This window comes from Dromiciops gliroides, chromosome 3 (assembly GCF_019393635.1).
Source record: "Dromiciops gliroides isolate mDroGli1 chromosome 3, mDroGli1.pri, whole genome shotgun sequence".
Lineage (NCBI taxonomy): Eukaryota > Metazoa > Chordata > Mammalia > Microbiotheria > Microbiotheriidae > Dromiciops > Dromiciops gliroides.
In genome coordinates, this window is record NC_057863.1 from 317,084,679 (window position 1) to 317,109,251 (window position 24,573).

General features: G+C 38.1%; 1 protein-coding gene across 1 annotated transcript in view; it reads right to left on the minus strand.

The window, feature by feature from the left end:
* MORC1 (MORC family CW-type zinc finger 1) overlaps positions 1-24,573 on the minus strand; it is a 187,349-nt gene that overhangs the window by 89,718 nt on the left and 73,058 nt on the right. Inside the window, exons 12-14 of the mRNA XM_043993486.1 lie at positions 21,011-21,075; positions 17,307-17,450; positions 16,071-16,225 (exon numbers count right to left, since the gene is read on the minus strand). Coding sequence (XP_043849421.1) covers positions 16,071-16,225; positions 17,307-17,450; positions 21,011-21,075 — 364 coding nt within the window. The remainder of the gene's footprint in view (positions 1-16,070; positions 16,226-17,306; positions 17,451-21,010; positions 21,076-24,573) is intronic.

Genomic DNA, 24,573 nt, shown 5'->3' on the forward strand with positions numbered 1-24,573 from the left:
AACTGTGTCATTCCCAACAAGTGATTATCTAAACTCCAGATGTGGACCTTCAGTGTCAAGGGACACATCTTATGAGCCAGTCCACTGAATTTTGGGACATTAATTTTTAGAAAGGGCCTCTGTTATACTGAACCCAAATGTGTCTCCCTGCTATAACTTTCATCCATTAGCCCTAGTATTATTCTCTGGTGTCAAGCAGAGTAAGTCTGATTCTTTCCTGAATGAAAACCTTTCAAATATTTGAAAGCAATTGTCATGTCCCTCCTTAATTTTCTCAAAACTGAACATGCCCAGTTCTATCAATTAATGCTGGTATTGCACAATTTTAAGTACCTACTGCACCCTGGTCATCCTTCCCTTAAAGACTGCTTGTCAATGTTCTACCTAACATGTGGTCTGTAGAATTGAATACAGCAATTCAAATGTGGCACAACCAGGGTAAATAGAGTACAGTAAGACCAAGAATTCTCTTATTCTAACAAGAGGTTCTTAACCTTTTTTTGTATCATGGACTCCCATGGGAATCACATCAAGTCTGTAGACCCTTTTCAGAATAATACTTTTTAATGCATAATGTAAAAAATATAGGATTATGAAGGAAACCAAATAAAATATAAGAAGCTCATTAAGAACCCTTATTCTAAATACTGTATTTCTATTAACAAAGCCTAATAAAGCTTTTTGGCTGCCTCATCACAGTGCAAACAAATTGACCTTCTAGGCCTTTGAAATCCCCAGGTCTTTTTGGTATGGTCTACTGGAAAGGCACAAGTCCATTCAGGGAAGAGCTACTGGACAGGAAATCAGAAGATTGGGGTTCAAATCCCATCTCTGTTGCTTTCTGGCTGTGAAACCTTGTATAAATCACTTACCCTGTTTGAAATTCAGTTTCTCCAGACGTAATATTGGGCTATTACTACATTTATTATTTCCCTATTAGGACTATTGCAAGGAGAATACTTTGCAAGCCTTTGCATGCTATATAAATGCTAATTAAGAGAATTTTTAAAAAATCAAATTAAACTTTTTTTTTAATTATAATTTTTTTAAATTAAAAAAAATCAAAGTTTAGGGTTTACATTTCTCCCATTGAGGTTCATCTCTTTAGATCTGGCCCTTTAAGGGCAATAAGCTGTAGTGGCCTGGGAGTCAGGAAAACCTAGGTTCAGGTCCATTTGTGACACATACTGACACATTCTTCTCAATGCTTAAAGCTCTCAATGCTTTAAATAATTATCAAAAACTAAAAGCTACTGAGGTGTCAAATGGAATTGCTAGAAGCTTCTCACTCAGAGCTCCCTCTAACAATGAAACCATAATTCAGACCTAATGCCTATCCCTAGATTTGGCTCATTATTGGAACTTTGTGGATTCCTATCATTTTAAAGGGCAGCTAGGTGGTACAGTGGATAGAGTGCTAGGCCTAGAGTTAGTAAGACCTAAGTTCAAATCTGGTCTCAGACACTTATTAGCTGTGTGATCCTAGACAAGGCACCTAACTTTCAATTTACTCATCTATAAAATGAGCTAGAGAAGGAAATGGCAAACCACTCCAGTATCTTTGCCAAGGTAACTCCAAAAAGGGCAACAAAGGGTCAGCCACAATGGAAAAACAACTAAACAACAACAACTAATTATTATAAAATTAAAATTTTTATTATCTAGTGATACAATCTATCTTTTTCATTCATGTCATTGATAATCATGTTGAAAAAGAGCAGAGGAAAGCAAAGAGCCCTCCAAAAAGATATCTCCGGGCTGCTATTAATCAATATACTTTGGGACCAGTAGCTCTTCCATCTAATTACACTGTCTACCATTTCACATCTCTCCATCTTGTCCATCTGTACAGTATGACATATTCTTTTTTTTTTTTTTTTTTGCGGGGCAGTGGGGGTTAAGTGACTTGCCCAGGGTCACACAACTAGTAAGTGTCAAGTGTCTGAGACTGGATTTGAACTCAGGTCCTCCTGAATCCAGGGTCAGTGTTTTATCCACTGCGCCACCTAGCTGCCCCCTGACATATTCTTAATGTATCTATAATGTCACATAGTAATCAATGTTCCACATTCTAAATACTTACAACCCATCTTTTTAATTTTCTGTTTTAGAATTATGAAGGAAATAAACATTAAGCTCCATGGCCTAGCCACATTTCTCCTCTTTTTGGGGGGGAAAATGAGGACAGCATATGCCCATCTCAATCAATAGTCATTCAACAAGTGCCTACTATGTGTCAGGCACTCTGCCCTATGTCTAGGGCTCAGTCATCTTTCCTATTATTCATGATTCCTTAAAGATCAGTGATCCAAATCAAGAAAGTGCTGTAATCACATCCAAAAGTTTTTTCAGCCCCATAGGATGTAATTCTTCCAGATGCAGTAAGGGTTTTTTTCCCTCTTGGTTTGTTTTTAGTTTTAATTTTATTTAGAATAATTTATTTTATCTTGTACTTCCCCATCAAAAAAAACAAGCAAACTAAGCCCTTGTAAACCCTTGAAACAAATATGCATGGTCAAGCAAAACAAATTCCCAAATCAGTTCTGTCCAAAATGAAGGTTTCATTCTCTGTTTTAAGTCCATGCTCTCTTCCAAGGAGGTAGAAAACACATTTCTTTCTTCATTGGTGCTCTGGAATCACAGCACTGCATCAATCAGGGTTCTTAATCTCTCAAAATTATTTGTCTCTATGTTATCAAATTGTTAGTGTCTAAATTGTTCCCTTGGTTCTATTCACTTCACTCTCTATTTGTTTATTCAAGTCTTCCCAAGTTTCTCTGGAACCTTCCCTTTCATCATTTCCTAAGGTATGATACTGCTCCATACATTCGTATAACATAATTGTTTAGCTATTCTCCAACTGATGGACATTCCCTTAGTTTGCAGTTAGATAAGGTAACTTTAAGTGATTTAGGGTAGCTATGTACTCATTTACAGCAACGTGGGTCATTTCCTTTAGTTCTGCACTTAGGGACACAGAGTTCATGGAGTTGGTGTCGTCGTTAAAACAATCATTCAAGTAATATCACTGACGTAAGCTTTATTTCCTTTCATTATTGTGTTCATTAGATGAACTAATTTCAACTCTTTTGCTCTTTCTTCATCAGTCCTACTTTCTGTATTAATCATTTTTACTGTTCTTTTTTGAATACTCTCCAGTTTTTCATTTCCCTCTTCAACGATGGAAACTAAACCTTTAAGGGGATTGCCACCTACAACTTTATGACATACCTGTAGCCTGGAGTTCCCAAACATTAAGGACTGTGCAATACATTTTTTTGATCTCTTAAAAAGCCTTCCATATAGCAGGGGTTCAAAATATGCTAGAACTCCAATTTTCTTTAATGCACCTATTTTCCAGTTATTATCTTTAATTATTGCCCTCTTCGAGCCCTTCCTTAGCATAATGGACATATTTCCCTTAACATGGTCTGACCATCTTATCCCCCTACTCATTAAACTCCCTTGGCTCCCTACTACTTTCAGGATCAAATGGAAAATCCCATTTTGCTTTTAAAGCCTTTCACAACCCAGACACCCACTACTATTCCACTCTTATTATCCTTTACTCCTCTCCATGGACTCTAGGATGCAAGGACACTGGCCTTCTTCCTGTTGCTTGAACATAGCATCCCATATAATGCCTCTATGCCTTTTAATGTCCTGTCTCCCATGTTTGGCATTCTGTCGCTCTTCATTTCCATCTTCTGGCTTCTCCTGCTTCTTTCCATACCAAGCTAAAATCTTACTTTCTATATGTGAGAGGCTTTTTGCCTCTTCTCTCTCCAGTGCCTTCCCTCTGAGACTGCATCCCTCTTCTACCGGTCATATCTTGTATGGACATAATTATTCTCATATTTTCTCCCTCATTAGAATATGAGCCCCTTAAGGGGAAGGACCATGTTTTTGCCTCTCTTTGTATCCGTGTTTGGCACTAGTAAGCCTTTAATAAATGTTTATTGACTCTCCAACTGCATGCATATGTCTGAATTACAATTTCATTTAATGTAGCTGATTTCTAATTATCTAGCCTTCTCTGAGCCCTTCTTCACCATGATGGAGAGATCTCCCCAGCCTCTGGAGAAGTGTATTTTAGTCCTCTGTGGTACAAGAAAAAGCCTGGTCCTTTTGGAAACCAGCTTTCAAATCAAAGGATGACAGTGTCACTCTAAGGATAAAGAATTTCTCCTGTCTGCGGTTATTCTCTGTTGAGCCTTGGAATTTAGGATGTTACTGACCTTCCTCAGGAAATAATCTTCTCGGGCACTACAGCTAATGCTTGCTCTCAGTTGGAAGAGATTGTGAACTCCTCGATGGAAGGGACAATTGAATTTTTTTGTCTTTGTGTCTCCAGCACCTTCATACTGAATGTCTGGCACTTAGTAGTCAATTAATATATGCTGATCAATTAATTACTGATTGTCCTGAACTACTCTCAGAACACAAAGGCATACACTAAAAGAAGGGAAGGGAATAAGCATGTGTATAGCACCTCCTATGAGCCAGGCACTGTGCTAAGCATTTTTTGTTTTTTGTTTTTTAAAAAAATATTATTTTCATTTAGTTCTCAAAAAAACTCAGAGGTAGGCACCACTGTTATCCCCCATTTTACGGTTGAGGAAACTGAGACAACAGGGGTTAAGTAACTTGCCTATGGTCACAGAGCTACTAAGTGTCTGAGGCTGGATTTGAATGCAAATCTTTCTGACTCCGGACCCAGTGCCCTAACCAATGTATCACCTAGCTTGGGGCTTCTTCTTTTTTGCAGGGCAATGAGGGTTAAGTGACTTGCCCAGGGTCACATAGCTAGTAAGTGGCAAGTGTCTGAGGCCAGATTTGAACTCAGGTACTCCTGAATCCGGGGCCAGTGCTTTATCCACTGTGCCACCTAGCTTCCCCCTACCTTGGGGCTTCTTAAAACTTTTTTGAAACCCCTTTTCACCTGAGAAATTTTTATGTGACCCTGGGTATATGAGTATATAAAATATGTATACAAATCAAACACTTAGTGCCACATTTTTCATGACTCCTGCATTCAATTATGTGACCCTATATAGGGTCACAACCCACAGTTTAAGAAGCGTTTATCTTTGAGTTGTCTCAAAAGAAGACCCATGTTTTAATACAAGCTTAGCCACTTACTATGTATGTGACCTTAGGTAAGCTGATTAAGTTTTCTGAGTCTCAGTTAACTCACCTGGAAGATGAGTTTTGACTAGAGCAGTGATGTCAATGAGGGTGGCTATGTGGCACAGACTCATCTTCCCAAGTTCAAATTGGGCCTCAGATACTTCTTAGCTGTGTGACTTTGGACAAGTCATGTAATCCTGTTTGCCTCAGTTTCCTCATCTATAAAATGAGCTGGAGAAGGAAATGGCAAACTATTCCAGTATCTTTGCCAAGAAAACCCCAAATGGGGTCATGAAAAGTTGGACACGACTGAAAATAACTGAACAACAAAGTAATGTCAAAGTTCACTAAGCCTTACACAAGGATCCTTGCTGGCAACATATTTACTTATAAAACCATAAATTATGTTCTAACATGTTTTTATTTATTTTGTTAAATGTTTCCCAATTACTTTACTCTGGTTCCTGCCACACTGGGGGGCCATGATAACTGCTACTGTAGGCCCTGTATTTGACACATCTGAACCAAATAATCCTAAAATCCTTTCCCTTAAGTCTAAGTCAATAAAGGAGGGCATAAGGTTAAGGACTGGACTTGAGATGTTACTGTTAACTCCCCCAGTGAAGAAACTCCCTATTCTAATGAAGCTGAGCCCTTATCTGTCTGGCCTTTTTGGAAACAAGTTTCCTAACCAAAAAAATTATAGTCTCACTCTAAAGATAAAGAATGTTTCCTGTCTGTGGATATTTTCTGTTGAGCCTTAGAGCTTAGGATGCTACTGACCCTCCATCTTTGTTTCACAGAACACTGAAAGATTAAGTGTCTAATCCAGAATCACACAACCAGTGTGTCAGTGGTGAGTGAGACCTGAACCCAGGATTCTCCTGGCTCCGAGGCTGCTTTCTTATCTATTATGCATTTGATTCAACAGATCCCTAATATTGTGGGTATTCCATGCCCACAGATGCAAATAACAAGCCATCTACAATGGGATGAGAGTGGTTATGGCAGAAAAACCCATCATGCTATAATCAGTCCAGTAATGAACCTGTTTGCTCTTAGGCCCTTCCTTTAGCATCAGACTTACAGTCTATTGCTGGACTGGTATTAGGAATCATCCTATTTTGGCAGAATCTACTATAGGAGACCATCAAGAATCTCCCAGAGCACCTTCTATCACATAAATGAGCATCAGACATTAGTGGAAGTTCCTAAGATAATCAACAAATACTAATTAAGTACCTCCTATTTCCTAAGGATTTAGGGACTGAGGAAACAAGTACAAAGAATGAAACAGTCCTTTCTTAAAAGAAGCTCACAAATACACACACACACACACACACAAAGAATAAATATCAAATTAATAAATACAAAGTAATTATATGGAAGGTAGTTTGAAGGGAAAGCACTAGAATTTGGAAGTTCAGGAAGAGTTTCATGCAGAAGATGATACTCAAACTACATCTTTGTTGTTGTTGTTGTTTGATCGTTTTAGGGTTTTTTTGCGAAGTAATTGGGGGTTAAGTGACTTGCCAAGGTTCACACAAGCTAATACATGTCAAGTGTCTGGAGCTGGATTCTTAACTCTGGTCCTCCTGACTCCAGGGCTGGTGCTCTATCCACTGTGTCACTTAGCTTTCCCTAGGGCTGCATCTTGGAGGAAGAGATGGACTCTGGAGATGAAGGCAAAGAGGGAGTGGGTACCAGGCCTGTGGAGCCACCAGAAGAAAACTACAGAAAGAATAAACAGTGTCTTGAGTGATGAACAGTTAAGGCCAGTGTTTCTAGTTTAGAGAGAGAAGGATGGGGAGTAATGTCCAGTGAAGTTAGAATGAAAGCTTGGGAACAGATTTTGATGGGCTTGAAAAGCTAAACAGAGCAGTTCATATTTTGTCCTTGACTGAGTGGGGGTGGGGGGGGGTGTCACATAGTCGGATGTTCACTTAAGGGGAAATTACTTTGGCATCAGTTTATAGGATGTAAGAATAGGCAGAGACTTGAGGCAGAGAATAATTAGAGGGCGATTGCAATAATCCATCCCAGAACTGATGACAAACTGACCTAAGATAATGGAAAGAAGGGGTAGGATTTGACAGATACTGTATAGGTAGAATGACTAAATGGATACATGGAGTGAGGAAGAGGCAGGAATTTAGGATAATGTTGAGATTATGAACCTGGGAGAATGGAGGGAGGGTGGTACCATTGACAAAAATAGGCAAGTTTGGGAAAGGAGAGGGTTTGGGGCTAGATAATGAGTTTTGTGTTAGATACACCGAATTTAACATGTCTCGGGGACATCCATTTTGAAATATCCAATAGGCAGTTAGTGATCCAGGATTGACACTTGAGGGAGAAATTTGGACTGAATATATAGATTGGGAATCATCTGAACAGAGATAATAGTTAAAGACTCTCAAATTTTGTTTCAAATCCTTTGCTAACCTGTTAAATTTTTTCAGAAGGAAAGCTAGTAGTTCAGTGGTTAGAGCATTGGACCTGGAGTCAGCAAGACCCGACTTCAAATCTAGCCTCAGAAACTTACTACTGTGTGATCTTGGACAAATCTGTTTCCTCACCTATAAAATGGAGATAATAATAGCTAACATTTATATAGCGCTTACTATGTGCCAAGCACTGTGCCTGTGGGATAATAATGGTATTTACCTCGAAGGATTAAAATGGGAAAACATTTGTAAAGTGCTTTGCAAATATTGAAATGTTATATAAACGTGAGTTAATATCATTAAAATCTCAGACTTCTTTGATCTGTTCCCCTCTATAGACAATTAAGCAAATTCTTAGTTGCTTTTCAGATTCTTTCCATCTGGGCCATACCAAAACCAGGTGGCTCCAAGCACCATCCATCCATCCAACAACAACAACAACAACAACAACAACAACAACAACAACAACAACAACAACAACAACAACAACAACAAATGACTGGCTACTATTCTTCCAAGACACAGTTGAATTTGGTCAGGATAATTTGTTTTTCTTCCAATAATTTATTCAGAGCTATTCTTCAACATGCCAAAAAAGACTGATGTTTGGCTGGTTTGTCCATCTGGATGACCTTTTATTGTCTTCCCAAGACTGTGGTTTTCTCTTTAATTGAAATTTTATATGTTTTATTGTACTCTGTTTGGTTTGGGGCCCAGATCTGTGATTTCATCTGGAATAGATTGCTCCCCAATGAGGAAACTCTACCAGTATAGTTCAGCAATTTGCCTGAGGATAAGAACTAAACTGACAAAGGTCACACAACCAGTAGGGATGAGAGGTAGGACCTGAACCCTGGCCCTTCTGAGCTCAAGGCCAGCTCTCAATATACCATACCATGCTACCTTTCTAGTATTATCATAATATTTTAAATTCTGGGCTCCTGTACAACCTTTAATTCCTCTGATATTTTTCTGGCCCATTTTCTAATCCAACCATCAAAACAGTGTTTTGATGAAAGAAAAAAAATCAGATCAAGTGAATTAACATCTAATGAATATCAGAGAAGGCAGGGGGGAAGTGGTTTGAGATCTTTTTAGAAAGAATTGTTGTTGTTGTTGAGTTGTTTTAGTCATGTCTGAATCTTAGTGGCCCCATGTGGGGTTTTCTTAGCAGAGATACTGGAGTGGTTTGCCATTTCCTGCTACAGCTCATTTTACAGATGAGGAAACTGAGGCAAATAGGATTAAGTGACTTCCCCAGGGTCACACAGCTAGGGGCAGATAGTGATGCTAAAGCATCAGCCCTGGATTCAGGAGTACCTGAGTTCAAATCAAGCCTCACACACTTGACACTTACTAGCTGTGTGACTCTGGGCAAGTCACTTAACTCTCACTGCCCCGCAAAAACAAAACAAACAAACAAACAAAACAGAATCACACAACTAGGAAGTGTCTGAGCCCAGATCTGAACTCAGGAAGATGAGTCTTCAGAAAGACAACTAGTGATCAGAAAGAATAACTCATAGAAAATATAAAAATGTTATCCTAATGGGCCTGGAGCAAATCCCAGCTTTGTCACTAAATAGTTGTAAGACCTTAAGCAAGTCACTTGACCTCTTGGGGCCTCAGTTTCCTCATCTGTAAAATGAGTGAGTTGAGCTAGATGATTTCGAAGGCACCCCCTTTCCCCAGCTAATACATTTTATAAATCTAGTATAAATGAAGTCAGAAAATGAAATGTGAGTATGTTCAAGAGCATTAATTTTAATCATTTGGTAAGAGTAGATTGTAGGAAAAACAATGATTGATGTTTTTCAATATTCAACAAACTATTAACTGCCTAATGTGTTCAAGGTGCTCTAGCAGGTGTTAAGCTACAATGACAAAAAAGAAAAAAAAAAACAGTCTCTTTCCTTAAGGACTGTGCATTGTACTAGGAAGATAGAACATACTTGCTTGGTCCAGAACCCAGAGTTTATAGAGAATTCCCAGCAGAGAAATGTCTGTAATGGACTCAGCTTGATAAACTCTGTAACATCTATGATACTGAGAAAGTTAAGGAGCTTTCTCATAGTCACACATCAATTCTGTGTCAGACTCTTATTCCAAGGTCAGCCATCTCCCCTCGACTCCATGGTGCCTATATACAGCATATACATAGATAAACAAATGTCAAGAAACCATTAAAAATGTGGCTCATTGTGAAAGGGTTTGGTTAGCATGTAGCATTTGAGTTGAGCCTTGAATGAAGCTAAATGTTCTAAAAGGGCGGGGGGGGGCATGGAAATGGGAGATGGCACATCGAATTCAGTGAATAGTTAGAAGATCAATTTGGCTGGAATACAAAGTATATACAGCTATATGAAATTAGATTGAAAAGGTAGCCAATAGCCAGGTTGTGGAAGGCTTTAAAATGCCAGGCTGAAAAGTTTGCACCTTAGCCTACATACAATAAGGAGACTGAAGATGTGTGTTCTTCTCTGTGATTTGGTCCAGTGACACCCTAAATGTTCCTATTGTTAACTGAGAATTGGTTTGAACTAGCTACTCTACAAAGAATGTAGACTTTAAATTACGGGATAATTAGTCCAACCCATTTCTAAAGAATTCCACAAAAAACACATCCAGCCATTCCTTGAAGATCTCAAGGAAGGGGAAGCCATGTTACAGTTGTGGACAGCTCCAATTGCTAGGGAGATTTTTATGACGTTGAGCCTAAGTTTGCTTCTTTGCAGGTTACATGACACATAGTTTAGCCTTCTGGGGGTAAACAGAGTATGTCAACCCTTACATTCTTAAAGATAACTATCATATCCATACTTTTCCTAGTGTTTTCTTATCCAGGGTAGTGGTTGTTGTTTATCATTCTTCAGTCATGTACAACTCTCCATGACCCGTTTTGGGCCTTTCTTAGAAGAGATACTGGAGTGGTTTGCCATATCTTTCTCCAGCTCATTTTACAGATGAGGAAATTGAGGCAAACAGTTATGAAATGCCTAAAGCTGGATTTGAACTCATAGAGATGTCTTTCTGACTCGAGGCTCAGATGTGTATCCACTGTGCTGCTCTTTTTATCCAGAGTAAATATCCCCAATTCATTGAACCTGATCCTCACACAACACAAACCTCTATCCTCACTACCCTTTTCTGTATTCCCTCTAGCTTATCAAAATCCTTTTTAAAACATGACACTCCAAACAGAAAACAATTCTCTAAATATGGTGTGATCAGGACAGGGTATTGTGGTACTGTCCCAAATACTGATCAACCTCTTCTTGATGTACAATAAAACAGTATTCATTTTTGTCGTCGTTGCATTCTTATATGAAATTGAGCTTGTAGTATGCTAAAAAAGGGCTTTTTCAAACTGCTGACTAATTATATCTCTTCCATATATCACAATGAATTTTTAATAAACTAATTGCAAGATTTTTGCATTTATCCCCATTAAATTTCATCTTATTAGATTCAACCCAATGTTCTAGGTTTTCAAGATTTTTTTGAATATTGACTCTTTCTTGGAGATTTCTCTCATATATTATCCATGTCTTTATTAAATAGATCCCTCCCCACAACTTTTTGGGTCCTATCGTTCAACCTGTTTCAAACACATCTAACTGAACCTTTATATCCCCATATTTTTCACAAGAATTAACCTGAAACTTTGTTAAGTACTTCACCAAAACCTAGGTAAATGCTATGTACCATCATTCCTCTGATATATCATCCTAACAACCTCCTCATAAAAGGAAATAAAGCTTAGTTTGTTACACCCTGTTTTGGGAGAAGCCACCTTGTACTAACCTCTTCCTTTTCTACAAGCTCACTAACTATCCTCTTAATAATTACACATTCTAAAATTGTGCCAAGCATTGGAGTGGAGCTCCCTGGCCCTAGTCTCTTCCTTTAGTGAAAATAAGGACATCTGTCCTCCAATCTTGGTTCCGCTCTGTTCTCCATCACGATCATTCATGTATCACTGACAAGTGCTCAGCAAACCCATTTGCCAGTTCTCTGAGTACCATGGAACATGGCTCAACCTGCTCACTTGAACTCATCAGAGGCACCCAGGGACTATCTTCCCCCTGGCTCCAGAGTCACAGAACCTGAGGTCAGATCCTGTCTCTCCTTTGTTGCCTGTGGAACTGAGACCAAGTCACTGCATTTCTCTGGGGCTCAGTTTCCTCAACTGTAAAATGAAGGGGTTGGATTAGAGGGAACACTGTAGTCCCCTTCCGGCTCTAGAACTGATCCTATGATTTTATGAATTCTCTATTAGCTATGTTTGCCTTATTCATTCTCTTCGCCAAAACAGAAACAAGAGTCAAACAACATCTCTCTGGAGCCATTTATCATCATCCTAATTAGCCCATACAGAGATCCTATCCATTCTTTGATTCTCTTTCCTCCCATTTAGATTTTTAAAACCCATTTGTTTTCTTTAGCATATTCTTTTGCCTGATTAAATATATAAAATAAATAATGTCTTTCTTCTTATACCTCTGACTCTTCTTAGGTCAAGTCTTTACCCTCTACATTTTTTACCAAAATAACTCTTTAGATTTCTAGAAATTAATTGGATCATTAACTACTATGCACATTTTTAAAAGGTACAACTTTTTTTAATTGAGGAAACCAGACAAGAAATTAAAAGAACCAAATCATAAAATCATTTAAAAAAAGAAAAGAGGCCCAATTCTGTCTTTTCTGCTTTGTCTTAGGTCTGCTTATTTAAATTGAGACTAATTGTAAAGAGGCAAAAGAGAGGTTTTATACCTCCTCCTTTTAGGTTAATATTTGCCTTACTGTGATCACATCTACTCAAATCCAAACAATGGCAGGAATCAACTAGCAAAGCAACTGGCTACAATTGATGAAAGGATCATATCCCTTTAAAAAGGAAGCTTAAAAATACGTACATATGTGTATAAATATGTGTATGTGTATACACATATACGCATACACACATATGAATAATGAGTATTCCTGAATACAGGCATAATTTGCAAGCATTATTGAATTGGAATATCAGATTACTCTGAGAAACGTGATACTGACTGTACCCTAAACTTTGCCTCAGTGCACCACCAGCTTAATTCAGCTCTATCTTAGAACAGTTCAATAACAATGAAGCCCTACATAAATGCTCTGGCTCAAAGTGAAATTTCATTTAGTGTTTCTTTTCTTCTCCTGTCTCTCCCCTCTCCTCAAACCAATGTCTAGTAGTATCATTTCACTGCAATGGCATCAGAAGCTACGAAACCTCAAGAAAAGGCATTGAAGTGAGGTCAGACTTGGAGAAGAGAATGATGGTCAGATGAAGAAAAATGTTTCTAAGATGCCTAGCATCAACTGTGCCAGAGGTAAATGTAGATTTTATAAGTGACACAAAGTCATTACCTCTGCATTTCCCTTTCTGCTGATTTGATTCAAACCAGGACACAATTTTCCACAGAAACAGATCAGATTTACAGCAAATACAAAGATTGCATCTTTTATTTATAAGGTAAAAATTCTACCCAAATACTTTTCATTATCTCCAGTATTAAAATTGTGTGGCCTATAATACAGGCAGCAAGTATTAGTCACACATTGCACATGCTTGGTTGTTTTACAGAGACCACTCATCCAGCTCTCTATTACCTCAAGTCTTAAGGCTACACTGCCATTGTAAAATACATGTATCCAGCAAGGTAGAAGCGCTCTCTCCTCCCTCCTTTTAGAGATAATACATGTAAAGCACTTGCAAGCCTTCCACCAATCTTGGACTAACCCCTTCATTCCCATTTCTAGGTGTGTCCTTTATTTTGCTTGTGGATTTATTCAATCAATCAATTAATCAATAAACATTTAGTAAGTGCCTACCAAGTGCTAGGCACAATGCTAGGTGGTGGGTATAAAACGAATGTGATGAGTGGAAAGAAAAACCATAAGTCTGGTGATAAGACCTTAAAACATACCAACTGGCTTTTTTGTTTTTTTGAAACTTCAGAAAGAACATTTTTAGGGAGGTAAGTGAGAAGAAAAGTGTTTAGAGAGGTGAGTACAATGGAGGATATACATTAGAATGGTAACTTACTAATGGAAGAGTGGCTCAATGTCTCTGATGGCAGGGAAAGTTCTAGAGAGAAATCATCTTTACTGATGCAAATCAGCACCTTCAGCTCAACTTAGAGTCTTAGAGAATAGCCTAGGGTTAAGTGACTTGACAAAGGTCACAAAGACACAAAGTGCTCATCAGAGTTAGGAATTCCTGATTCTCAGGCTGGCTCTCTGCTTACTATGCCCCATACCACTTGAAGAGAGAAGAGCAGTTAATTAGGAAGTGGCTGACATATTTAAAGAGCAGTGAGATTACAAAAAGGGGTACTTGGAGAAAGTAGCCATAAGTTAAGATCGAGTCTTTGTGTGACATTATTATGTATGGACAGGATAATGAAACTTTAATGAGTTGGATTTTTTTTTATATTGTTTCCAGGGAGCTTTCAATGCTTAGTTATTTCCTCCAACTTTGTTTTTATAAAAAATGACAAGGGAAAAGATCATATAGACAATTCTTACCTATTTTTTCTTGTCTTCTCTTTCCTTTTAATGCCAAAAGGCCAATGTGTAGATGTTGAGTTTATTATAGTGCCTTATTTTTTCCTAAATTTTATATATATTTCTCCACCTTGAATATGCTGCCATGCCTGGTTTGACTCCATGAAATAAGAGGCCCCTCCCAGGATAAGCTCATCACTTCTAAACTCACCACCAGGCTGCTAACTCAAGTCTTAATTGGCACCACCTCCATCTGCCCCCTCCCTCTTCTGGAGGGCTAGAGAGCAGAGTATCTAACTTCTCTCAGTGCCTTCCTTTATACTGGGCAGAAATTGGACTCTCACCTAACTTCACCTTGCATTTGCTGCCCTGCCTGCTTTCAACACCACAGAACCAGATGGCCCTTCTCTGGGCACCCCTTGGTGGCATCCCTTCTCCCACCTTGACTTTCCTGTCTCCTTTTGTATATTGTCCCCCTGTTTAGATAGTAGGCTCTTTGAAGGCAGGACTATCTTTTTATTAATTGTATCCAGAGTGCTCAGCAAAATAGCTGGCACACTGTAGGTGTTCAACAATTGTTTATTGGATTGTATAGCTTCAAATATTCAGAACAATAAAAAAAATGGGGGAAAAAGTTTACCTGTTGTGAATAACTGCTACCTAATGTGTTTTGTATGTCATGTCATGAATGTCCAAGTTTGGTAAGTAAAGTTAGTATGTCTCCTTTCTTCTCTCTCCCTTCTACCCTTTGTCCAAACCCTATCCCAACATGACTGTCCACTTCTCTTTTTATATTTCTGCTCCCTTTTCCTCTCTGTTTCACTTCTTGAAAATACTCAAGGAACAAGTATGGATAGGTAAGAAAAAGAAGGTTCAACTTCAAATTCTCAAGGACAGGAATGTAATAAGTGCTCTTTATGCAAATACCCTGTTGTCTATTTCCTAGGGTGAATGAAGTCTCCTGACACTATAACTTGTGGATTGTCTAAGTTTTGCATATATAGAAGCACTGGGAAATATGTCTTTTTGTATATATGAATCTTCTAGGTAAATGAAGCATATTCACTGGCAGAAAACTTTGTATTTAACTGTCCAATTTGAGGAAAATCCTCTTAAAACTTATCTACTTCCTGTCTTTTAAAATTGAATATATTAGAAATTTTAATTTTACTTTTAGCAAACCCATCAATTATTGCCCTATACTGCAATAAAGTAATGACTTCAGAGACGATTACTTTATTCTATATGGCCCCAGACTGAAGTGCTTTAATGGCTCTCCTGTTTGTTTCCTCATTGTACTTTTCTGTAATTCAATCAGTCACAACTATCCCTTCTTCCTGTTTTCAGAGTTATCCACCTGACTTCAAATGTGCTACTTTTTGTAGCTCTTGTGGGTAAAGTGAAATTTCTTTTGAGGCTTTAAGGTATAAGCATGGGTCAACTTAATTGATGAACCAATGGTCACCCGATTACAGAAGTAATGGCACAAGCCTGAAGTCCTTGCTACTGGGGAGGCTGAGACTGGTGGATTATTTGACCTCAAGAATTCTGAACTGTGGGTAGGGATGAAGTTGCTTGGCTTTCCATGCTAAGTCTAGCACCATTATGGTAAGCCCTCTTAAGTAGAGGGACACAGGATTGCCAAAGTGGCCCAGGCTGATATGGAAGTCAAAGCTCCTGTGCCAGTCAGTATTGGGTAGCTGGCCTATGAGTAGCTTCTGTACTTCCAGATTAGGTAAGATAGGGGACTGAATCTTTTGAAAAGCAAGAATATGTGTGTGTTTGTGTGTGTGTGTGTGTGTGTGTGTGTGTGTGTGTATAAAAAGAGAGAGAGAGTGTGAAAGGGAAAGAGAGAAAAAGAGAGAGAGAGAGAGAGTGAAAGAGAGAAAGAGAGAGAGAGAGAGAGCGAGCAGTCCTAACTTGAATGTCTTGATATAATAATTAAATACTTACTGAATCCGGTGTCCTTCCAGTACTGTACCAAGTAAAGCCCCATGATTCTAAGCAGGTGGTTATATTCTTTGATATTAATGAATCCCTGTTTATTATGAGATGGTTCCATGACTTCCAAGGGTATATTAACAATTCCAACCACACCAGCACCAAGCCTAGAAAAAGAAATACATGAGTACAATCTTGTGAAATTTGGCTAATGAGAAGAATCTTACCCTAATAATTCTCTACTTAAACTCTCCATTGGTGAGCAAAAGAACATATTTCATGTCCTTAATCTAGTCCCATGACAAAACTCAAGAAAAATTCACTTTGCAACTGAATTCCTTAATGTAAATCTGCTAACACATCCACAGACAATTGAGAAATTTAACACATAATCACAGTAAAGCCACACCATCTTGAGATTCACGGGACAACAGTCCTCTTTTTAAGTAATTAGGAATTTTTTTCCACAGAAAATACAATTTCACATGGGAAGAAGGTTTTTGGAATTAAAACCTAAGGTCATTATTTCCTCACAAAATAGGATTTACTGTTCTGCTAGGTATGTGCGTATTCATGATTGTATACGTATGTGTATATTATCTATGTCCATGTCCTATAATATTTGTATTTCCTACTAAATAATGTGGTTCCTTGAAGGGTAAGGTCTATCTCATTTAAATTTTATTTCTAGTGCTTAGCGGTGCTTGGTACATGGTAGGTACTTAATAAATTTTGTTGATTGGGTTAAATCTCTGCAAAAAATTTAAAAGCTATGAGAAAGGACTAGTGATAACCCTTCTAGAATCCTATTAGTTTGGTGATCTCTCATAAAATAAGAAATAGCCAAGAGAAAGAAGAATGGCATAGGAAAATCACAATTTTCCTTTAGTAATTTAAAAAGGAAAGGGGGAGATGGTCTTTTTCCAGATATAATACAGATACAACATAACAGCAGATACAATAACAGCAGCAAGTTGTTCATTAGAATGACTAGAGAATAGTCTGTTGTTCTCCCTCCAACCCCCTTGGGATAACCCATAACTCCTGTCAATATAACATTAGGCAGATTTATGTTTGTGCATTGACAGGAAAGGTGAATAGATCTTTTGAGGGTGGTGAACAGAGAATAAGACACCTGCTTCAATTATGATTAATCACTCATCTAATTCCACAGACTCTTCCTTGAAAACCCTTGTTTTCTGCTCCCTTCCATCAACCGTCACCATCTGAAAACAAAAACATACTTACAAAGACCCAGGTCTCAATTGTGGCCCCACTTTCTCATGCATTTTTATCAGGCGGCAATTACTGTAAATGAACATTCCATCTTGGCTTCTGTTTTCTATGTTCATTCCAAAGATCAGATAGAGCTTCCTGTTTTTTTTCAGTTGCCTAGAGTTATGTTTTCAAAGATATTTTTAAAAGAGCATATGTAGCCATTCGTGTTTACTAAAGCCATTAACTTATCTTAAAAGAACAACAACCACCACCTTCCCCAAACAAGGCAATATACCACATCCCTGTCTTTTGTAAAAACTACCTAGTACACTCAGACAGCGTCCTTAAGGTATCCAATATTGCCCATAAATATAGCTAGCTAGCACTCTGATCAAGACAATGTTGCAAGACAATTCCAAAAGACCTATGATGAAAAATGCTATCCATCTCCAGAGATAGAACTGATGAACTCTGAGTGCAGATTGAAGCATACTTTTTCAACTTTATTTTTCTTGGGGTTTTTTGTATGTTTTCTTTTATGACCTGGCCAATAAGGAAATATGTTCTACATGGCTTCACATGTATAATTAAAATCATATTGCTTACCTTCTCAGTAGATTGGGAAAGGGAGGGAGGGAGACAATGTGGAATTCAATTTTTTAAAAAATGAATGTTTAACATTTTTATATGTAACTGGGAAATATTTAACAAAATAAATAAAAATATATTTTAAAAACCGTAGCTAGCTAGCCAGATAAATAAGGAGAGAGATGTACAGATCATGATGATGATATGAGAGAGAGAGAGCAAGAGAGCGCACAAGCACCTGAGTGTTGGAATTAACCTTAGGGGACCATGAATCCAACCCCCTACTTTCACAGTAAGGAAACTGAGTCTGACAGAGAGTAAATGATTTATACAGGGTTAAAAAAACCAATGGCATTCAGTGAGTCAAAATGATTCCATATTCAGAAGGTCCACAACAGTTCTAAAACGCTAACTTACTCATGTATGGGTTGATATATAACCATGGAATAATGGTTAGCTTATTAAGTAATTTAGAAAGAATCACAGAATTAATTTGTGGCCTGAAAGTTTCCTGTGGTTACCAGCCAGACCCTTGACTCCTACCATAGGTACAGTTTAGACATTCCTGACAAACCAGAATATACCTTAGTAAAGACCAAGAAAAGAAGATTCTTTGGCCTTCCTTGGTAACCATTTCTAGCATCTAAGGCTGATAAAGCATGTCAATAAGGACACTAGATTTTTAACTCCTGTCATCTCAGCTACATCACCATTGTATTGGATTTTGGTATGTTTCCTTAAAGAATAATTAATATTAAAATATAAATTTCAATAGAGGAAAACTAAAGAAATTAACCCTGAATGTGTTCTGAATGCAATGCATACATACACACACATACATATTAAATAATCTCATAAATATAACACTAAAGTTTAAACTGAAATTCTCCCATCACCTTTGCCTTCTTTTTAAAAAAATAAGTAGTCATATATCACATAAATTAATGGGATTGATCAGAAACCATCAAGTGATTCTCTGAGGGGCACATTACACAAAGCATATCTTGGGGACACTGCAGAATAGATTCATGCCTGGAGCTGGAGGCTGGGTGCTAGACTGGTTGGCCTCCAAGTTCCCTTTCAATTCAGGAGAGACTTGGGAAAATGGATAGGAATAATTTATACTAATAAAAATATGTGTGCACATACTGAATTTCAGGTATACTGACCACACTTTCAGCTTACAAGCCTCTTCAATGACTTGGATCATCTCCTTCCATGAGACAAGAGTAGAGACCAATTAAGTCACTAATTTAAAACACAGCCTTACCTGGGAGGAGATGCTCATTCTAAAGAGTTGACCAGTATGCAAAAGTCTGCAGAAACTATTATGAGTTTATAACTTGCCTTCAAAATGAAAATGCATTTTGCTTTTGAAACAAATTTACGTCATCTGGCATTTTCAGATATAATGGCACTGTACTTTAATAAAATAAAGGTTACACCATCTATTATGCCCTGCATTAAGACCACAAATAGCCATCATCAAGATTTTTCTTTCACATTCATCAAAATGAAGACTTTAAAGGCCTCTTATTTCAAGAAAAATTTGTGTGGCATTTATTCAATATTTATTTCTCTCCATGCATAGGTTACCACATTAGTTAGTTTATTTCTGAATCTGAGTTTCAAAGAAATCAACAATCGTATCACATTGCTTATCTGGTTCATAAAAGCATAATTGAAATTCAATGATTCTTATGTTCAGCCATTGTAGTTTCTCCACAATATTTTATGTTTCAAAGCATTCTCTTGTTTAAATAACATCAAGCATTCATTTCTAGCTATCTTTTAGGTTTCTGATCAAATCTATCTTGGAGATGCAAAAACGTCCTGCTTTGGTATAGTTTTGCAATTTTAGTTTGGGGGTGTTGCAAATTCTTAAACACTTAATAATGATCAATCTATCGGACTATACTCTATCCAGGGCTTAGCATGGTGCCTAGCACACTGTAGGCTCTTGATAAATGTTGACTAATTAAGGTTGCAAGAAACTGATTTTTAAAAAAAACTACAGAAAATATATTTGTATGATACCAAAACATCTAGAGACAAGGGTAGCAATGTACTGGTTTGATGATAGAAAATCAAATATATGGAAATAATTATGTCTATCAGACATCCAGATGTTGACTGAATTAATAACTTTTTAGCCATTCAGAGGGAGCTGGTGGTACACTGAATAGAATGTTTGGTCTGGAGTAAAGAAGACCTGAATTCAAATCTGACTTCTAACATTTATCATCTACGTGACCCTAGGTAAGTCAGCTAAGCTCTGTTTGCCTCAGTTTCCTCATCTACAAAACAGAGATCATAATAATACAGACTTTCTCGGGTTGTCATAAGGATCAAATGACATCATTATAAAGTGCTTAGCAAAGTGCCTGCCATGTAGTTGGTGCTTAATAAATATTTATTGCCTTCCAATTCCAGAGCTTGGCATCATATAGACACTGCATGTATAACTCTCCTTGTACATAACAAGCTGTTCTTTGAAAAGATCCATAATTTCATCAACGTGGGTGCTTCTTCCACTGTTACAGATGGCAATCTCTCCATGCCTTAGTGAGCTTCTATGCCCAGATTCCTCTCCATTCCCTTCTCCTCCCAATCATTCCCTGGGGGCAACACTTAGCTAGGCTGGCCCTGGAACAACCATGATTGGACAGAGACTTCTATCCTTTCTTTTTCTTCTTCTTCTTCTTTTTTTTTTTTTTTGGTGAGGCAATGAGAGTTAAGTGACTTGCCCAGGGTCACACAGCTAGTAAGTGTTAAGTGTCTGAGGTCAAATTTGAACTCAGATCCTCCTGACTGCAGGGCTGGTGCTCTATCCACTGAGCCACCTAGCCACTTGTTAGGCCCTGACAGAGTTTGTTTTCCACTGGCAGACCTTTTAAGAGCCCGGGCTTACCTCATCACCACCATGGTGTAGAGAGAAGGAATCATTTAAATAGAATCTGCATGTAAGTGGGTATTTTATAAATGCTTTTTTGGTGGTCATACTGTTGGGAAAATATAACAAAGCAATATATAATATGCTGTGTTGGTGGTGGCAGGAGGAATCAAGAATCACAATAAGAATTTCACTGGTCTTTTAGAGAACAAAATATGATTTCCAATAATGCACAGATGGGCCTGACCCTTACTTTTCTTTCTCCTTAAGCACCTTCTGCTTTACTTCTGCATCTTCCAAAGCTTTGTCCAACATTTCCTATAAAAGAGCAATTCCATTTGGGGAAGTCAAAAGTGATGATGAGTAGAACAATAATAATACAAATAATAATGATAATAATAATAGGTAGTATTTATATAGGGCTTTAAAGTTTGCAAAGAACTTTACAAACTATTATCTCTTTTGATTTTCACAACAACCCTAACAGAGAGATGCTATTTTATGACTACCTCAATTTTACAGATAAGGAAACTGAGGATGATAGAAATTAACTACATTTGTCCTGGGTCACATGGCTAGTGTCTGAGGCTGGATTTGAACTCAGGTCTTGCTGACTGAAGGGCCGGTTTTCTGTCCACTGCACTACTTAGCAAGTTCATAGTCTAATTATCTCTTCTCCAAATATATTTTAAAAGCAAGAGCAATAGGTCATGCATACTGGTGCCTTGCATATTGTATGTGCTTGGTCAGTATTTAGTCTTAGTTAGAGAATACTAGAAGGGGCAGCTAGATGGCGCAATGGTTAAAGCACCAGCCCTGGATTCAGGAGTACCTGAGTTCAAATCTAGCCTCAGACACTTGACACTAGCTGTGTGACCCTGGGCAAGTCACTTAACCCCCATTGCCTGCAAAAAAAAAAAGAAAGAAAATACTAGAGTTGGAAGGAACCCAAGAGGTGATCTAGTCCAATGGCCCCCTGAACGTAAAAATCTCCTTTGTGATACCCCGACATGATCACTAAACCTCTATTCAAACCCTTTGATAGTGCATTACTACATCAGAATGCAAACTATTCCACATGGGGATAGCTTTAATTTTTGGAAAATTATTCTACTGAGATGAAATTTGCCTCTCTGTGACTTCTACTCATTAGTCATAGTTTGGCCCTCTGAAACTATGGGAAAAAATTGAATTCCTTTTCCATGAGTCTTTCAAATACTTGAAGATGGTGGGTGTGTTTTCCCTGTCTTCTTTTCTCTAGCTTGTTCTTTATGTGACATGGTTTTCAGTCCCTCTCACTATGTCTATTACCTTATGAATGTTCATCAGCATCTCTATTGATTGGTTGGTTGGCTGTTGGCCTGTGTTCTTGAAGAGGACTAAAATGACATCAATATGTTGAAGTCAAGATATAGTGTGTCCGACTGTGGCTGATCAGACCAATACAAGTTCAGAAGGCTCTACCACAGATAAGGCACCAACAGTCCACATGAACATTTAGAGTAGAAATGTCTCTAAATTTGCACATCTCAAGTTTCTTTTGAGCTACTACAATTCTGCTTTGCTCACAGAGCACAGCGCCTTCTTTGATGTGGGTATGCCATGATGCATGCTCCTATGCCAGGGTCTCCCATGTCACACAACTGATTCCAAACTTCTTTACAGAGAGCTTGAGAGTATCCTTGTATCGCTTCTTCTGAATGGCTCTCTTGAACAAAAAAAGAGCACTACAGATGGGGTCTGAGAAGTACAAAGTAAAGTAAGTAGGTCTATTACCTCCCCTTATTCTGGATAACATATTTGTAACTATACTTATAAGCCTAGGGTTAGTTGCATGAATGAATGAATGTATTTTTATATGCAAAACCTAAACCAAAATCTATGTTTTCTTTATCTGTGCTATGCTCTAGGAGAGTAGTGTGGTAGTGGGAAAAGAGGCCTAGGTAAGAAGTCAGGCAACCTGGGTTCTAGTTATGGTTTTGCCAATAACCATTCCTACAGGGGTATGTTGGTAAATGTTTTAACAACCAGCTCTCGGGGGCTGAGCAGGGCGGGGGGAGATATACAACTTTTAAGTTTAGTCTGCATTACTAACATTTTCTTTGTCAAAAATTTGAGTCTAGACAAGCAAACAAAATAATAATCCAGCACTGATTTGTAGTGTTTACCGATTTCTGAAGGATAAATGCTCCCACTGAAAATTTAACAATTGGCTCCCCTAAGTCAGTCTGAGCTGTTTTCACTAGAATCTTGAAGTCAGGCAATCTGGGTTTTAATCAAAGTTTTTCCAGGAACTGTTCATATGGTCTATATGTCTAAAACATCTTTAAAAAATGAGGGGCAGGGGGCAGCTAGGTGGCACAGTGGATAAAGCACTGGCCTTGGATTCAGGAGGACCTGAGTTCAAATGCAGCCTCAGACACTTGACACTTAACTAGCTGTGTGACCCTGGGCAAGTCACTTAACTCTCATTGCCCTGCAAAAAAAGAGAGGGGCAGCTAAGTGGTACAATGAATAAAATACCAGCCTTGGAGTCAGGAAAACCTGAGTTCAAATCTCATACTTACTAGCTGTGTGACCCTGGGCAGGTCACTTAACCCCAACTGTCTCAAAAAAAAAAAAAAAGCTGAAAGAGTTGGTCCAGGTGGTCCTGACAATCTCTTCTAGATCCTAAATTGTTATGACTTTTCTGCCCTTTTAAAAAAAAATCCCTGACTACCAAAGTAATAATCTTTTCTTTGCTAGGTGGTACAGTGAATAGAATGCTGAGCCTGGAATGGGGAGAACCTGAGTCCAAATCTAACCTCAGAAACTTACTAGCTGGGTGAGTCTAGGCAAGTCCCTTAACCCTTGTTTGCCTTAGGTGTCCCTGTCTGTGAAACGGGGGTAATAATATCACCAACATCCCAGAGTTGCTATATGAATGTTAACTATTATTAAGAGGAAGGTAGGGTATCATGGGTCAGGGTTCAAGTTCCAGCTCTACCACAGTAACCTTGGACTTAACCTCTTGAGTTATCAGTTTTCTAATCTGTAAAATGAGAGTTGGACTAAATGATCTCTGAGGTCCCTTATAATTGTGTCCTACCCTTATAGTATATAGACACTCCTCACCTATGCTTCCACAACCTCTCTGTCACTGGACTCGTTTTCAATTTTTTCCCATCATTATGACCTAAAATCTATACTATAAATCATCTTCTCATTTGTTATTTACATGTACAGGGTGGGGCAAAAGTCACAGTGTTTCTAACTTTTTGAAAATAATTTTTCTTTATTTTTCACCATTTACAAGATTTGATTATTCACACGTAATATAAATCTGTTTCCAATATGTACTGTATATGATGCTACGGTATTGTAAATTAAAAACAAAAAACCCGAAAGTTATTAAATATTGAAACCCCTTTGTGACTTTTGGTCCACCCTGTACACAACAGCATCTCATTTCCCTGTTTCAGGGAACAGACCCCCTGATTAAAACAGGTAACAAGGAAATAACTGGTTTGCCCTGACTGAAGAAAGGCCCAATGATCTGGGTTGGAGTTGATGGGAAGGAAACAACCCCCTTGACAGGGAAACCATCTTTTAGGCTCTCCTCTGGTCCATTGTAAAGAGAATAAAACCCCTGAAATGATTGATGAATTTGATACTTGAGACCAAAGCACAGTTCAGATGCCCAGAGGAATTAAGTAGATGTCCAAAATGGAGAATACTAGAAGGGGCAGCTAAGTGCCCATCCACTTTGCTATTTTTCCTGTGTTGTGGAAATTAACAAAGGGGACAGGAGCAACAAAGGGAAGCACCTCTTCTTCC